Source organism: Epinephelus lanceolatus, chromosome 16, assembly GCF_041903045.1.
Source record: "Epinephelus lanceolatus isolate andai-2023 chromosome 16, ASM4190304v1, whole genome shotgun sequence".
Lineage (NCBI taxonomy): Eukaryota > Metazoa > Chordata > Actinopteri > Perciformes > Serranidae > Epinephelus > Epinephelus lanceolatus.
Window position 1 is genome coordinate 36,239,790 of NC_135749.1, and position 18,799 is coordinate 36,258,588.

An 18,799-nucleotide genomic window follows, 5' to 3' on the forward strand; every position below is an offset into this window, starting at 1 on the left:
AGTATTACATTATATGTTTTCATGGGACAACAGTATAGAAATGACACTTTGATATAACTTAAAGTAGTCAGTGTACAGCTTGTATAGTAGTATAGATTTACCTTCCTCTGAAAATTACTCAAAACACAGCCATCAACATCTAAACAGCTGGCAACATAAGTGAGTACACCCCACAGTGAACATGTCCAAATTGTGCCTAAAGTGTCAATATTTTGTGTGCCAACCATTATTATCTAGCACTGCCTTAACCCTTTTGGGCATGGAATTCACCAGAGCTCACAGGTTGCTTCAGGAATCCTCTCCCACTCCTCCATGATGACATCATGGAGCAGATGGATGTGAAGACACCTTGCACTACCCCACCTACAGCTTGAGGATGCCCCACAGGTGCACAGGTGAGTTTAGGGCTGGATACATACTTGGCCAGTCCATCACCTTCACCTTCAGCTTCCTCAGCAAGGCAGTTGTCATCTACTAGGTGTGTTTTGGGTCATTATCATGTTGGAAAACTGCATTGCAGCTCAGTTTCCGAAGAGGAGCGATCATGCTCTGCTTGGAATTCATGTTTCACTTAATGAACCGAGCTCCCCAGAGCCGGCAGCACTCATGCAGCCCCAAACCATGATGCTGCCACCACTATACTTGACTGTAGGCAAGGGACAGTTGTCTTGCGCGCTCAGGGTGATCGGTGATGCGCGGTCTCTGAAGCAAGCGCGCACACGTGAGCGCGGAGCACAAAGAAGCAGTCAGAGCTACAGGCTACAGTGAGGCTAAAAACAGAGTTCATATGATATTTTTTCCAAACAACTTTTTATGTGGGGACTGCAGCACACTTGGATCACTACGGATGAGCAGTATGGAGATACTTTGTGGATTCAATTTTGTGTTCTTGGACGTTAGTCTGGGGCGCTGTCTGCCATTAGGTGTGCTAGCCGCTCCACCCGCCAATCTCCGCAAGGGATGTGAGGACTCTAAAACTTCACCAGGGCCTCCATCGGCATATGGGTGAGTGGATAATGGCTGAATTTTCATTTTTGGGTGCACTATCCCTTTAATATAGCGCACCCTCATGGGCTGCAGGCAGGTCAGCCCTAGCTTCGTACTGGAGAAATGTCAAATATTGAACATCCTATCACTCATTTAGACAAATGTAGATCAGAAAATAGGGCCCAGGTTGAAAAAAATGTTAGTTCCCCTTTAATGTATCATTTTGTCATATTTTATTCCCTGCTAAATGATGCGCTGTGAGAGAGAGAGTCCTAAGAACAGAGGGATGTTGTATGCTGTAAAGTCCTCTGAGACAAATTGTGATTTGTGATATTGGGCTTTATAAATAAAATTGAAATTGAATTAAACAGGATTTAGAGGAAACTTACAGGTAAGTTAGGTCAGGGTTAGAGAATGGTGTGGCCTGGTACTCCCTGCAGAGGCCTAATGATGCATCTACACATCATTTAACGTGAACACTGGGCAGACAGAAATAACATAACAGAAATACTGACAAAAGTGAAATTGTGTCCATATTTCAGCGGACAAAAAATATGATAATCACCACAACGAAGCAACTTGCTAAAGTTTGATCCACAAAAAAAAGCAGCATTTGTTCGGCAGCTTCAGTGACTGTTTGAAAGCCTGCAGATAGCAGAAAGATACAAGTTCACTTCCCGTGTTGTTCACTTCCTTTTCCCAATGTTGCCCTTTCTCAGTCTCAACAGTCATGACTTGGTATCCATTTGAAAACCAACACTCACCACCGGGCCTGGCTCTCCACGATCACCTCTGGCTCCTCTGATTCCTGGGCCTCCCTGTTTGAAGCACACATAGCAGGAGTTGATTAGAGGCAATCACCACATTAAAATGTAGCATATCTTGATACTGTGTGTGTGTACAGATACCCACAAAGCTGACTAACATGCTGAGATACAAGAAAACAAAACTAACTAAAAGAAAAGGGAAGAAAAAATGTAGTGAATGAACTTTAGCAACTCAATCTGCACATAAAGCATGAACTGTTATTTTGTGTCTTCATCCATCTGTGTGACTGCATGCATGAATGTGTGGCATGTGTGTGTGTTTTAGCAGGTGGACACTGCAGTGGGTACTGATTGTCTGCTAAACATTGTTTTTTACATGTCCTCCTTTGCACAATACTGCCTTACTTCTTTAACCTGTTCAGCTGTCCATGTTTTTCCTTCTCCCGTTCTAATTTGACATGTTGTGTGTTTTGGCGTTGCTTTGAAGGTCCAGTGTGTAAAAGTTTGGCCTATTTAGCGGCTTCTAGTGGTGAGAATTGCAAATTGCAACCAGCTGAAACTTCTGGTTTGAATTCCTTCAGTGTTCATTGTCCAGGAGGTTTTTTACAGAGAGGTGAATTATCCTTGGAGGTCTCTTCCCCTCTAAAACAAACAAACCAGGCTTAAAACCAGTAAAAACACTGAATAGAGCACTCTAGCGTTACAAATCAGTGTTTCTCCAACCCTATTCAGCACGGCGCAGACAGCCCGCTTGCCTGGCAAGTTTCACATTAAAAAAAATCTGTTTTTTCCCCAACACTTCTGGGCTACTGCAGAAACATGGCAGTGCAACATGATGATCTCTGTGCGAGGACCTGCTCCCTATGTAGATATAAATGGCTCAAAGGTAATGAAAACAGGATGATTCTCATACACCAAAGAAAACATACTCATTATATTCCATTTGTGCCAATGTATCCCCCTTAATCCTAAACACTGGGCCTTCAGTGGCCAGTTTAACATTTGGCAGAGGAAGAACCATTGAAAATCTGCCTTTTGGCTAACACTGGCACATTTATAGTGATGCTGATCAATGTGCATTGTCCCTGAGAAACTAAAATAAAATATAGTCCCACTGTTGCTCTCTGCCTGCTTCGAAACTGCTGCTGAAGAAGAGCGCACTGTATATATTGACACATTATTTCCTTATCCCTTTCATGCATGAGTCATGACTACTCTGGTTCAGAATTTTTTCTAAGTGTTTATATTTGTCTTTAGTTGTGAAAAACAAAAATTTGAAGTTCATTTTTTAAACATGCATTTTTCAAGGAGTTTTTTACATGTCCATTCAGGTGGACAACAAATAAAATCTATTGTTTTACTGTTACTGTAAAAACAACTCTACTGTTTTTTATGCCGTTAAACTGTTCACATATTTTAACATACTCCAATACTATTCAATGCATCCGCAAAAGTGTTGAACATTCTGACTCCTCAGCCTCTCCCCTTTATTTCTAAACCTCCCTCTTGTGGCATTTTTCATATTATATATTATATTTTCATGTCCTTACAATGTTGTTTGGCCACTCTGTTCACCAAATATTTTTTGACAAATAACTTAATATTGTGCTCACAGTTAAATACAGAAGGTTGTTGCTAAAAGGGGAAGATGCCGTATGACTAGCTTTATCATAACTGTATCATAGCCTTAGTTAGATCTCTCTGTGTAGTTGCCCTCAACCTAAGTTTAGTTTGTTGTATATTTTCATAATGGCACTGGTAGATCATGTGTGGTGAACAGCTGCAATCAAGACAGTGAATTACACCTAATCCCACGGCGAAAATAACACAACACATGAGACAGTCTGAATTGTGAATGACAGAGGGAGTCACTGTGTTGTGCTAATTGTGGTCTCATTTGTGCTCTGATAAACACTAAATTTGCGTGCCATATTGCTGTTTTCCAGACTACTCTGGCTGCAATCTCGTTGCTTAGGTAATGGATTAACATCACATCCAGCTGTTAAGCACACGTCCATTCTCTGTTTAAGAGATAAGATTAACTGTTAAACAGGAAGTAAAACTGACTGAAGGGGGACTCTGAGCAGGACTTCTTTGACAGTGAGTGGGCATGTATTTAATGTATTTGTGTGAGGCTCACTGGTGGTCCAGCAGGGCCAGGGGGGCCTTTACTGTCCTGGGTGCAGGTGCAGGCTTTGGGCATGGCCGGGCAGTCTACCTCCTTCCTCTGGATGATCACAGCATGGTGGGGATGACACAAAGACAAAAAATAATTAAATGAATAAAAGACATCACGGTGACATGGCATGATAAATGAGAAAATAATGACACATGACAAAAATAAAGCAGAAAAGTGGGCATGTGACATTTTCCACATGTATGTCACTGTTTCAGATAACATTGCTTCCTGAGACAGGAAATATCTGTGATGGTTTTATCTGTTTGAGTTTTATTTTCCATTGACTGACAGATTATCACTGAAGACAAATGATCTCAGGAAGGAAATGATATTTAAAAAAATAAGCATATAATATTGTAAACAGCTGTGTGCCACAGAATGCTGTTCTCTTGCACTGCAGCCCAAAACTGAATGTAATTTTGATTTAATTTAATTATCACAGACGCAACATGGGACATGCCAACATTATTTCAGATTGAGTTTTGGTTTAGTAAGACTTGTGGATCTGGTAAAACAATCCAGCGTCTGTCTCCGCTCACACCGCGCAGCTGGTGAACCTAAATCTGACAGAGAGTTGGAGGGAGACAGTGTGATTTTACACCAGACTATCTTACTTGTTGTTAAACTTAACAGTGGGTTATTGCCTACATTAGACTGCCTGTATTAAGATGTTTGAATAGTGATTTAATTTTACAGCAGTGGCAAACAATGCTGAGGCTGGGAAGAGCTTCCTGTAGCTGTTGTGTTTTTTTGTGTGTACTTGTGTGTTTTTTGCATCAGGTTTCATGTCGAACCATTTTTTGTTTAACTTTTTGGATGGTTCTCACAACAGAGGACATGCAGTTAACAGCCTTTGATTTCTCTCTCTCTGTCACATTACTAATAACAGAAGAAAATGAAATGCATTTCTCAACCCCATTTCACCTAAAATAACTTTATTCTCATACACACATATATATATATATATATATATATATATATATATATATATATATTGTCCATATTGCCCATATTTCCCTACAACTGCCAAAATAAGGTGGCAGCTGGCTTTAGGAAGGTCACGAGGAAGCTAAAAGTTTCTGAAAAATGACCAGCAGAATTAACAACCTACTTGCAGTTGGCTATATCGAATGTTATTTCCAGAAAAATCACAATAAAAAACTTGTGTTTGTGTTTAAAGTACAAATGCAGGAAAACAGCAAGTGCTCACCCATCTTTTCAGTGGTTTTGTCTCCAGGCTGCTCTTGAGTGCACAGCTGTTTTGTACATGGTGTCTTTATATGACCTAGATCTAGTGGTAAAATTTGGTACACCAGTGCTGTGCAGTGTCTGGCCTAATATCAAACTGATTTGACAATTTTTACACTGGCACAATCCCACACTATAGTATAGTAGTGTTGTGTAAATGAATACTTGAGATCTACACCATTAAAATGTCTGTTTCATAGCAATGATACGGTAAATTCTTTCAAACCGTTCTTCAGTTGTTACCATTTACTTTGTGAACAGACAGAGGTGTGAACTGGAGTAAAGAGAGTTTTCACAGGAAAGTAAACTTTGACCTCACCAGACCAGGAAGTTCGCAGCACTTGTCTCTGCTGGCCCACGAAGTGCTGCAGACGATGTCAAAGATCTGAAGCTGGAACTGAGGACAAGGAGTACAAACACAAAAAAACTTCAATACACAAACCAAAATATGTGTGAATACACAACTGACAGCACAAAGTGGATGTTTGACAGCAAGGTTTACAGCATCCCAAAGGACACAAGAAATGGTTCAGTCATCTAATGAAATATAACAGGCAAAGAGTTGTCTTGCACTTCTGTAAACAGAATATACTCCAGAATATAGCACATTTCTGCATATTTTACTTGTGAATTTCATTTACAGGTGTGTCATGACAATAATTGATAGGGAGACTTTTAAAATTGGTGTAATGTGTGCTCTCTTTCTGGTCCTTGTCAGCACACATGCAGCTGAGTTTTTTAGTAACTGCAACTGAGCAATGTTTTTCTTCAGAAAGTAGAGCATTGCAGTAATAAAATATGCAGGTAATAAAAGCATGCATTAGTGTCTCTGTGTTGGTTTGAGAGAGAAACAGTAGCACCCTGGCAATGTTCCTAAGATGATGAAATCCAGTTTTGGTTATACTTCTAATATAGGGTTCAAAACTAAGATTGGAGGCAAAGATAACTCCAAGGTTTTTCACTTGTTGACGGGATTTTAGTGTCACTTCTCGCAGTTTTGTGTTGAGTTTCTCTTTCTGAGCTTCAGGACCAATAACTAAGACCTTGGTTTTGTCCTGGTTGAGTTGAAGAAAGTTTTCTGCCATTCAGGAATTGATATCTAAAATACAGTTAAAAAGGGCATCGATTGGCCCTCAGTCATCAGGAGACACAGCCATGTACAGCTGTGTATCATCAGCATAACTATGGAAACTGATGCCGTGCCTCCTGATGACGTTTCCAAGTGGCAGCATGTAAAGATTAAAAAGTGTTGGACCTAAAATTGAATCTTGGGGGACCCCACAATTCATTTTATAGCTTTTTGATGAACATTCATCCATTGTTACATGAAATTCTCTTTCGGAGAGATATGATTTAAAGCAGCTAAAAACAGTACCAAAGAGGCCAACCAGATTGTGAAGTCTAGCTAGGAGAGTAGCAGAGTAGAGTAGTACTAGAATAGAGAGTTCCTTCATATCCATATTAGACTTCAGGTCATTAACAACCCTGATGTCTCTGTGCGGTGATAAGCTCAAAAGCAAGACAGGTATTTTTCAAAAATACTGTGGGAGATCATAAAATCATCTAACTAATGAAAAACAAGCTTCTCTAAGATTTTACTTAAAAGTGGCAGATTGGACACTGGTCTGTAGTTGCTAAGTATCGAGGCGTCCAAGTTATGATGATGATTTGAATCTCTGACTTTCAGGGGGCTACCCTAGTCATAACTGGCTCAAAGTAATGTAATTTCATGACTGAATAAAATAATACACCAAGTTAGCACTACAGATGCATTCAAAAACGTCTTCTGTGGAATTCACAGCGACAGGCGGGAAAGCAGACGTTACATCACTGAAACAAATGTGATGGAAATCAAAATATGAGAAGAAGTGGTGTTTTATTTTTATGTCACATGGCAGGATTAAAATCACTGTTGATCTCTGCAACTGTGACAAATCATTGGATGTTGCAAGATATTTTAGTGCTTAAGCGAAAGACTTTAATTCATAATCCTCATTATGAGGACAAAGAGAAAAGATTACCTCTGGTCTACAGCTTTACTTTGAACCTTTTTGCAAAGGTCTGTGTTTCAGTTTGTGTAATTAGGTATGGTGAAATCTGAGGTACAAATTTAGACTATTAGTCACAGCCTCCCTGTTATTCATGGGGGTTAAAACACAGCGCAAGATTATAAGACTCATCTTGCTTTATAGAAATATTCAAAAAACAAAGTAGGGAGAAGAACACATTCAGCTGTTCCTGGAGGCCAATGCACAGAAAGTGATACTAAATTTGTTGCTGCTTTTTTCTGGATTGAGGACCGTGTTGTACTGTGAGGTTGTAAATGTGTGTACAAAGTGTACAATCAATAAAAAGAAAGGTTTTGCAGGTTGGTAAACGATCTTTTCCGAGGCTCAGATCAGCAGTTTGTTTTCGTCTGTAAGAAAACATGGGCTCGGCTGCCCACGTTTGGGGACTTGCACAACTGTGGCCAGTGGAGAGAATTTTTAGAAAAAAATTATTTGACACAAAAGTAGACTTCTTCAGCTTGAGAGCAGTCACTGTCAAGAGTTTTCTCTTCAAAGGCAGATCAAACCAATCAGACACATAATCTGCATCGCTGCTATTTCTGCAAGAGAGCGGCTGGAAATCGATTTGTTTGCATTCATAAAGCTGCTCGAGGAAATGCCTTGGCTTTGATGGAAGAAAATTAAACAGAGATGAAAGCGCTGCAACAGCATGAGATCAAATACTGTTAGTCATAACTCATTCGGTTACTAATGTTGCAAAGAAGACGTCTGCCTGCGTTCTTGGAGAACATCAGTGTGATCAAGTCAGTCAGAAGGAGGAGTGCTTTATCTGATTTCAGTTCAGGGATCTTTTTTGTTGGCATGCTCAGCTTATGAAATCTTTACAAGTGAACACATGATGGTGCTGATAATAGTCTGAGTCGAGCCTAGTATCTCGCAGAGACTCGAAACTGGTACAACATGTAAACATATAGCTACTTTTAAATGTATTTTCCTCATGTTTAAATGCAACCCAATTGCCCCCAAAAAATATAGCACTGTACATTTCTACAAACCATGGATACGTTACATTTGTACATTATTATGTAGTAGAAACGTTTAGGATGAGGCACAAAAATTACTACGCAAAAGACTATGTTTGGACTTAACATCCCCGGTTTTGGGGGCATGATCCTGGCAGGAATTGCAGCAATATCTCAGTAAAAAAACAACAAATACACACTGACATGTCTCTAAAAAACACCTACGTTAGGTGCTGCAACTTTGGCAGCTGTCTCATCTGATTGTCACGCCACCCCCCTGTCCCCTCCACTGCCCTATGACAAAGCTCATAAACTACATGACTTTAGAAACAATATGATGCATATGAAGCATACAAATACAACCTATTTGTGGTTTGCAAATATGTACAATACCAATATTTTCTTCTGGGGACTGGGCTGTAAGATGACTGTTCCGCAGTAGGGCTTTTCCATTGGCACTTTTGGCCACGCCAAGTCAAACCATTTTGTGTTTCAATTGTCAGTTAAAATAAGATGAGCCATGGCGTGGCGTGATGGATTATCACTTGAGACGGGCAAAAGGCGCACCCGACCGCCTCCAAGCTGGTAGCAGTGACATCCTGGCAACTGCAGCCAAACCCCCTTCTCCCCCCAAAACAATTGTGCCTGGTGAGACTCGACTCACCTCTGTCTGCAGGAGACCAGAAAGAAAGGCGTTCTTGAAAGTCTTTGCGTGTTCAGCTCAGCTCTCAGTACTTTTGTAGCTTCTAACTGTTGTGCATAGGATAATAGGCACTGCACTGCACTGAAATGATCAACTTCTTCTCCATATTCATCACAAACTGATACATAAATTACAGAAGCAAGGAAAGATATCTGTCAGCTGTGACTGGTTGGTCCTTGTCACATGACATGTGGTGAGTGCAGCCGCTGTGCCCTAAAAAATAGTTGCTAAGGAATGTGTGCACGCTGCAACATTATGGCATTTGAGTGTGCATGTTGCGTGTCTACATTGAAAACAATGAATCTGAGGGTGCAAAAAAACGCAGCATGTGTATGACCCCTAATACCACAGGGAAGTGGACAAGCAGAGACAGTGACTGTGAGATGTTAGATGAAGAGCTGCACACAACAGGCTCTTACTGTGTCTCTGCAAACAGCTCACCTCCAACAGGTAAACTTCTTTTACCTACAATATTGTGTGAAATGATGTAATAATGGAAGACTTTTAGCCATGGATCAGCCCACTGACATCTACTCAAGACAAGCCCTTTTGTAATGGAAATGCAAATCACTGCCATGCTGGGCTGATGTGCTGAGTCAAACCGAGTCAAGCCAAGCCAGCACCTTAAAACCTAAACCTGACCCTATGGAAAATAGGTACAGGTGTAAGCAAGGCCTGTTTTTAACCCTCTCCTTGTCGGTACCTTCAAGGACCAAGGCCCTTTCCACAGTTACATTGACAAATGAATATTAACTAACTTCAATATATGTAGTTATGTAGCAGATATGTTTCCATTAATGCTTATATGTGTGCGTGTTGTCCTCACCGGTGCAGAATTGTCCTTGTTCCCTCTAGAGCGGACCATCCGGCCCAGAACTTCCAGTCCGTCGATGGTGATGTTTCCCGCTGCGTTGATGGTTTTCTCGGCCACCATCTTGCAGTCAATCACCACTTTGGCACTCGTCTTGCTGATTGCAATATGAAGCTGCAATGAGAGAAAACATCCAACATGTTGACTCAGCCACTTGTTTAACCTTGTTTTTAGTGCTGAACACCTGAAAAATGTCTTTAGACAGTTCATCAATTTCGATAAGTTTTGAGCAGAATTACCAGTGTTTACATTCAAGGTAAATTGCCTGTAGTCAAAATAAGTGATATGAAAACAGTAGTTTGGCTGTGGTGCGGCCATTAGCTATATACTATGGACTGTAGATGTCCCTGAGGAGGATGTGTGTCAATCTCTCCTATATTTGCAGCCTTCAGAAGGTTTAGTCTCTGTATGCTGTAGTAGAACAGCACCCTCTGCCTGTGTGCTCCTGTAATATCATGAAGCAGATTTTCAACCAAATCTAACCTGGTGACTCAGAAGATAAAGCTCAGAGTGGAGGCTGATACAGTCCACTGTCCTTTACACTGTCCTTAACAACAACACACATTAATGAAAATCAATATGATGTGCAATCCCTGCTCAGGTGCATGTTACACATTAAGAAACACAAACATCAAGGCAGAGGAATACAAAAACATTAAAGCACACATTGGAGCACAACAGACAAGACTAAACAGCACAGACACAACCAAAACTAAACTCTTCATCTCATTCAACTGAAGTGAGTGTTAAATTGCACCACATTTATTTTGTAGATCTGATTCCAGTTGACTGCTATAGCAGCTAATAAAGTTGGTTCTTCTCTGCCATACAAAGATGTCTGAACACAAATCTAAAGTAAACTTTTTTTTATTAGGGAAACTGCTAAATAGATGATGGAAGAAGTGCATTAAAATTTCACTTTAAATTAAGTCTTATAATTCAGTAAATAAGCTGGAATTTTGTTTTCACAGGAAAAAAGTCTGCAAAACAATTAAAAATTGATTCACAACATGCACAAACTCACACACAAACACACAATTTAAAGGAACAGATGCTCCAGATTTAGGGGGATTTAGTGGGGTCTTGTGTCGAGGACTGCAGATTGCAACCAGCTGAAACTTCTCTCAGTTAAAACCCCTGCAGTGTTCATTGTTTAGGAGGTTTTTACTGGAAGATGAATTATCGGCAGAGGTCTGGTCTTAAACTGGTAAAAACACCAAATAAAGCAGTTACATGTTACAAATCACTGTTTTTCCAATACTGTTCTTAGCAGACAGGCTTGTAACTACAGTGGCTGATGTGAAAACGCAAATGGCAGTATCTTAAGCCAGTGTTTGGTTTGTCTGCTCTGGGTTACTGTAGAAACATGGTGGTGCAACACAGCAATCTCTGTAGACGAGGATCCGCTCCCTACATAGATATAAACCACTCATTTTAAAACACAACAATTCTTATTTTTAGGTGAATTTAAACTCAAGAATACATACATGGCTGTCTCCAGTTCTAATTTTACATGTTATGTGCTTTAGTGTTGGTCTGAAGGTCCAGTGTGTAAAAGTTTGGCCTATTTAGCGGCCTCTAGTGGTGAAGATTGATGATTGCAACAGGCTGAAACTTCTGGTTGGAATTCCTTCAGTGTTCATTGTTCAGGAGGTTTTTATGGGGAGGTGAATTATAGGCAGAGGTCACTTCCCCTCTGAAACAAATGGAGCAGGTTTAAAACCAGTAAAAACGTTGAATACAGCACTCTAACGTTACAAATCAGTGTTTCTCCAACCCTGTTCGAAGAAGACGTGCTTAATTAAAGCAGTTTCACAATAAACAATCAGTATTTTTCTGACACTCTCGCCATAGAGGGGCTTCAAACTACGGTGGCGTACACAAAAAATGTCCCTATCTAGTGCCAGTGTTTGGTTTGTCTGTTCTGGGCTACAGCAGAAACATGGCGGTGCAACATGATGATCTCTGTAGAGGAGGACCTGTTTCCTATGTAGATATTAACGACTCATTCAAAGGTAACGAAAACAGGACGATTCTTATTTTCAGGTGATTATATACTAAAGGAAACATACTTACTATATTCCATATGTGCCAATATATCCTTCTCAATCCTACACACTGGACTTAGCACTACTAGTGTTTTCATCCTGAATGAATTCAAATGAAAAACAAATCAATACAAAATGCCGCCTCTGTGCATTGCTTATTCAGGACAAAAATATACCCTGACTTTACATCTAATATTACATTTTAAAGAATTACGAGCTCGTGTTCAAAATGAATGCTTTTACAGTTTTATGAAGAACCACATCTATAGCTCCACAACCTGCAGCAGAGCTGGAACTGGGACAAAAATCTGAGCACACGTGGAAAAAAAACTAAAATTACCTCTCTGAGCGTGGCTGCTATTTATAATTACTGGAAGTACTGTCACCATCATGGACAGTCGAGTGCTGAACTGTTAGGTGGATGAAACGCTGCCTGTCTGTGCTGAGTGGCTCCTCAACATCATTAACCCTCCTCTCCTGTAACTGAAACAGAGCGGCGAGCGGCTGCTGTCAGTGACTCACACATCTGAACCCTTTTAACCTCCCTCTGTCAGCATGCCTTCGTTTGACAGGGAGAAGAAAAAAAAGAGTTTGTAAAAGTTATTCTCTGGTTTGTTTCCTGCTGTATCTACAGAAAAGAATAAAAATCAAGATGCTGTCTGAGCTTTCTTTTTTGGGAATTCACGGGTTGTCGGTGCGTGCTTCTCATTTCTTTCCCCCTTTTATTTTCTTTTTTAATCTCCATTTTATATAGGGTACAATTATAATTCACAGCAGTGCAAATTAACTTGTTAAAATGTTCCATGTTTGTCCTGGCACGGAGGACATTCAACACACACATGCACACACAGCTCCAAGGAAAACAGGCCATAAACTTTAAGTGTCTGCTCTGTAATTTTGATTCTATAAGTGAAGCGATGTGATATATAAGCATGACTTAATTTGGCAGTGAAAGATATCACAAGCATGTTTTTATTTTTTGTTTGTTTGTTTGTTTTTTCATTTCCATTTTGCTGTTTTGGAGCTCTTGTCAGACCTTCATGTTTAGTTCAGAAGAAATAAATACATTTTATTCTTATTTGTGCATTCATTTTGGAGCCAAGAAATTACAGTTCAGCATCCACAGATTATTATAATCTACAAAATTACACAGTTTTACAAACAGCTGTGATAATGAGCTTCATTTTCATGTGTAGTAATCAGTGTGTCAGAGAAGAAGTTACTCTGTTTGACAGTTTGCTGTCTGCTGTGAATAATGTTCTGATGAAGTGACAAGTGAACATTAGTTTTATCTTCACAGAGAGAAGAGACATCACTAGAGTTTACCTGCAATCAAATAAACACTTTCACACATTTAACATACAAGTGATTTTCACATGACGTCTTCATTTGTGACTTCTTTTCATCAGCCAGAGGAAAATATACACGTTTTATATTATCACTCTCACTGCACTGTGTGGACAAAGGGAGCCAAGTTTTTTTTTGTTTTTTTTTATTAGTAGACCACTGCAAACAGTCAACAGAGGGATCAACAACTTCAGTAGTCTTAAACACCAAAAGTACTGATGGACCATTTTAGTTCAGCCTGCAAATCAGTGCTTAAGACTTCAGTTTGTCCTGCATTTTATCAAAATAAATTTGGGAAATTTTAGTCATATCTTGCACTGCACTGTAACACTGTAATTTTCATTTTACTTTTTGACATGCCGTTATGATTGTCACAATCACAGAAGGTTTATTCTTGGATGTACAGTTAAGATGACCATACCAGGCAGGAAGGTGAAAAGTTAAAACATTCTCAACCATAATTTTGTACACTAATTCTAACTGCACGCCTTGAGTGAAGGTTTGTAAATTGAAGTTCTGATATAGTTAGTTAAACATGGTACCTGTTAATTTCAGTTCACGAATAATGTTCGCCTGTTTACAGCTGTGGAGGCATGAAAGAACAACAAGGTTTTCTTCACAAATCCAGTGTAACACGCAGTGTGTAACTGATATACAGATGGTCATTTTGCATTTTTTTTCAAGTATTTCTTTTAATTTTGTCATGATTCTGTAGGGATAAACTCTTCTATACGAATAAGGTTATTATTATTATTATTATTATTATTAGTAGTAGTAGTAATAGCAGTAGAGTCACAAAATAAAACATTTTTTTTTAAATATCTTATTTCTGTAAATATGTACAGCCACTTCATTTGTATAGTGACAATTTTATCACTAATCATTAAGATGAGCAGTATTCGCAGTAGTATTAGTATCAGTATTTAGGGCTGCACTCTAATAGTCAACCAAATGTTAGTTGTCCAGAAGGGTCATTTGTTGGCATTTCATTTTCATTTTCATTTTGCTTAGTCGCAGAAAAAACAAACAAACAAAATAAAAACAAATGGGCTCTTGAAAGCTGGCACAAAAAAGGCATAAGAGTAGCACCCAGCGCCCAACCTTGCGTTTTACAGGTGGTTAAAGATGTGGCATTTGTACAGCCCCTTATTTACAGGGCTGGTACCTGCGGTTATTCCACAGGCTAGTTAAAGGGAAATTTCGGTTTATTTCAACCTGTCTCCTATCGTCCTAAATTTGTTTCAAGTGACTAGTGACATAGAAATAATAGTTTGCATGTTAGCCATTAGCCTAGATACAGCTGGGGCGCATTAGTAGCATCAGACCTGTTAAAACGTAAGTGAACGGGCATACCTTCAAGTGCAAAGTTAGTCCACTAAACAAGCTTTTTTTCCACAAAGACCGCCTCATATCGTTAGGATAAATGTCAGAGAACATATAGAAAACGACATGTAAACGTGTTGTCTTATCTTACCGGTGTGGTGCCATGTTTGTTTACCATTTAGCTCTGCTTTCCAAAGCCTTTAATAACATGTCAGGCAGGAAATTCAAAGTGTGGGATCATTTTGAGAAGGTGAAGGACGAACCCAAGGTGATATGTAAACTCATCTTCATTTGACTACAAACATGACATATCATCTGAAACACTGAAGTAGCTACATGCCCATTAGCCACTTAGCACAGTCATTACTGCTTTGCTGACAGCGTTATTAACAGGTGGCTCGCTCAGTGTGTGATGTGCACTTGTAGATAAAATATAGGCCTATATTAATGAAGGTTCATTAGTACGGTTTTGTATTTCTCTGTAATGTAGCACAGTGTTGACAATGTTACTGATACTATTCTTTCTCACACCTTCAACTCAAACCATTGTGTTGCCCCACCCAAAATATATCATTTAATAATTAAATAATATCGGAAACATGCAGGCAACTAGTCGACTAATGGCCCTAAATGACGACTATTGGTCGACTGGAAAATTTCTTAGTCGGGGGCAGCACTATTAGTATTAGTATGAGGTAAGGAGGTGGGACAGGATTTGTGTTCAGTGTGTGTTTGGTCAGTCTGTTGAGTGTAAGTTCACTGTTGCTGTGACTTTGTTGTAAATGTCAAAGTGATTTATCAGCAGAGGAACAAACTCATGTCAACAAGCATGTTGGTGCACTGACTGTTTCTGAGTGAATTTACTCATTTGAAATGTGAACAACATTGAGATACAACAGGATTCGTTATGTCACTGTACACTATTACACACCGGATACACTGCAGATGTAGAGGTGGCTGTGAAAATAAGCTTGTGTATCCACCAGAACCTAACCTGTGATTTGACCAGTGTTTTGTAGAAATATTTTTGGTATTCCAATGAATTACAAGCTGGCTGTCAAAAATTACATTTTGTTTACGCTTAATATATAACTTCTACAGTGAATTTAAAGGTACAGTAGGCAACAATTGTCACTTACTTTTTGCCAACAATATTGCTGGTGAAAGTGAAAAGCAACCCCAGCTTTGCTTGCCCAGCGTTTCGTCCTGCTGTATCTGCATTTTTTCGGCACTGTAGGTTTTTTTGTAGCTTCTTCTTGAATATATGCTGCTTACAGTCTGGCAAGTGATTGCTATGGTTTTATTAAGTCCCCATTTCACCTGCGCACTATGAATAACAATGTCCCCAATACAGCAAAAAAAGAAAATCCAGACAGAGGGCAGAGTCTCTGCAGATAAAGACGCCGCCACACACTTCTAGTCAGTCACAAGTGACGACTGAGAGGGATTACCTACTGTATGAGTCTGTACATTGTTTTTTAGTAAAGTCCTGCATAGTATACCTTTATAAACATTTTGGTTTATATTCACTGATGTGGCTGCAGTACTCAGGTAAAAATATCTGAAACTTTGGAGGCTGAAATAAATGTAGTCATGGTGGTTTATTCTATATCAGGAAAGCCAGCTGTAAGCTGTAATCACAAAGTGTGCTACTGTATCTACTGCAAGCCCACGTGTGTGTGTGTGTGTCTGTGTGTGTAAATACAGATTTACAGGCATTGCAGAGTTCCCTCGAACCTGCATTAGCACTGCAGAACTGTAATACAAATCCTGTTTAAGAGTGTGAAGTGTGAAGCAACACTGTACTATCAGTTTAGAAACCTTGCTAAAGGAATGTTCTACACTCTTGTCATATTTCCAAGACATCAGCTTTTCAGGAAGTAAGAAATATGACAGCCAGAAACATTCAGAGTTTAGTGTGAAAAGCGTTACAAGACTGAGGAAAACTGAACTTTTGTGACCCACGGGGGACCATTCTGTCTTTTAAAGTTAGTTAAGTTCGCCAAAGTTCAGAGAAAATGATCAAATTAGAGATGTCCTCTGATCCCTAGTCACATAAACCCATTGAAATGTCACACAGAATCTTCAGGTGGGCACTGAAAGTACTGTACTGGTCCTCTAGGATTATAAAACCCACTATGTATGCAGTGACACACACACACACACACACAGCTAGCAGAAGAAAAGGTGAAAAGGTAAGCAGGATAAGCTCTGCTGACAGCGAGCAGACAGAAGTGACTGCAGATCAGTCAGTGAATCCCTCAGCACTGACACACTGACACTAACACAACACGACTGTGAGCAGGTTCAGAATCAGGGCACAACTCAACTACAGTCGGCCTGTCAGGACTCCCACTGCTGTCTCACTGCACAGCCAGCTTCAGACAACAGAAGAATGAGTGTCAGGAGGAGGAGGAGGAAGAGGCGGAGGAGGAGGAGGAGAAAGAAGGAGAAGAGGGGGAGAAGGTGGAAAGGGAGGACGGAGAGAGGTAAAGAGAGGGAGTAGAGGTTGACAGGTTGATAGGGAGGAAGAGAGGACGGAGAAGGAGGAAAAGAAGGCGAGGAGGAGTAGGAGTAGGAAAGGAAGGAGAGGGAGCAGGACGAGGAGGAGGAGAGGGAAGGGGAGGTGGAGAGGGTGGAGGAGGAGGAGGAAAGTGTGAAGGAGGAAAGGAAAGAGGGTGAGGAAGGAGTACAGAGGATGACGAGAAGGAGGAGGAAAGAAAGGAGGAGGAGAGGGAAGGGAGGAGGAGGAGGAGGAACGCGAGGACGGAGAGAGGGTAAACGGAGACGAGAGGGAAGAGGAGGAGGTTGAGAGGGAGAAGGCGGTGGAGAGGCAATTGTAAATGTAACAGGAAGCCAGTGCAGAGCAGCTCAGAGTGGCCTGGCCTCTCCTCTTGGTTTGGGTTAATAGCTGAGCTGCAGAGTTTTGAATGAACTGAAGTCTCTCAGTGATGTTTTTTTTGGGAGGCCAGTAAAAAGTGTGTTACAGTAGTTGAGTCAGCTTGAAATTAAACACATATACTGTACACATTTTATAGTATTTATCCATATTTTTATTGTGCATTTTTCCATTCTGTATTTATGAGGCTAATTCCTTGTATGTGAAATCCTATTGGCAATAAACCTGACTGTGATATATTTATGATTCTGGTGCACACTGTTTACATACACTCCACCTTGCTGACTTTGCTGCAACTAATCACTAATCACTAATTTAGTCTTTCATTGCTGCTGTGTAATTATTATTATTTTCTATTCTAATTTTAGTTTTACAGACCTCTTGTTATTCATTTTTGTACTTTTTCTCTATACTTATTTCTGTCCTTGTGCTGCTGCAACGACTGACTTCCCCCTGTGGGTATGAATAAAGGCTTATCTTAACTAAAGACTATAATGTACTTAAGCAGCAAGTCGAGCTTTGTCATACAAAGGTTTGTGTTTCTGGTTCACTGACAGTGCACACTTGTTCTAAAGCAACCTCAGAGGCGTGCTCTGACTCGAGGTATGTTGGGCCTTAAGCCAGAGTTTTTAGCATTACAATAGTAGCTCTCTCTTAGCCTGGCTAAATCTTCATGATAACTCACACTGCACACCTCACCTGCTCCAGACCAGTTTTGAAATCAGCTATAAAATGCAACTTTTACTGATAATCTGAAAAAGTGTCATCATTCATCACATGCCAGAAATGTAAGCAGCTCTCTTCATAAGGAGAAATTGTTTAGGGACCGAACGAATCTGTTGGCTTTTCCTGATTATATTATCCATGAGTGATGAAGATCTTTAGATGAGGGAATAAGTTATAAATGCCACTGAGCAAAGCTGTGCAGAAAGTATTATACTTATTAGGGAGTGCTGCTGGGTTTTTCTGCTTTGCTATCATACAAGGTGCCACCTGCTATTCAGTTGACCATCCATTCACAAGCCTGGGATTGAGGACGACCCACACTACCTCTCAGTCACAGCTGCCCCAGTGTCAAGTGTTGTGTTTGTGTGTCATTGTTTTTCATGCTGAGTCTAACAAGTACAGTGCTGTGGAAAAGAATTTCCCCTTGGGGACAATAAAACCTAACCTTACCTAAAGGAGTTTGCACACGGAGTCCATTTTTTTCAGATGAGTTTTTTAAATCTGTCATCCGGAAAAAATTATTGTGCACAGAAACCTTACACACCGATCCCAACGCAGTTATTGTTCTTTTGGTGAAATTCGCAATATGTGACAAAATGAAAGGACACATTTCCTCCTTTGCCTCTCTCCATTGGAGTTACCTATGTGGCTGTCATCATTCCCTCCCTGT

At 40.1% G+C, this 18,799-nt stretch overlaps 1 protein-coding gene across 6 annotated transcripts in view; it reads right to left on the bottom strand.

Moving 5' to 3' along the window:
• Positions 1 to 18,799, bottom strand: part of col14a1b (collagen, type XIV, alpha 1b) — a 320,908-nt gene that overhangs the window by 71,786 nt on the left and 230,323 nt on the right. For all 6 annotated transcript variants that reach the window (XR_013493638.1, XM_033637164.2, XM_033637162.2 and 3 more), the window contains 4 exons: positions 9,742 to 9,900; positions 5,501 to 5,578; positions 3,895 to 3,981; positions 1,752 to 1,805 (listed from right to left, as the gene is read on the bottom strand). Coding sequence is in view for 5 of the 6 variants with exons in the window: in XM_033637164.2 (XP_033493055.2) it covers positions 1,752 to 1,805; positions 3,895 to 3,981; positions 5,501 to 5,578; positions 9,742 to 9,900 (378 nt within the window). In the remaining variant the exon portion in view is untranslated. The remainder of the gene's footprint in view (positions 1 to 1,751; positions 1,806 to 3,894; positions 3,982 to 5,500; positions 5,579 to 9,741; positions 9,901 to 18,799) is intronic.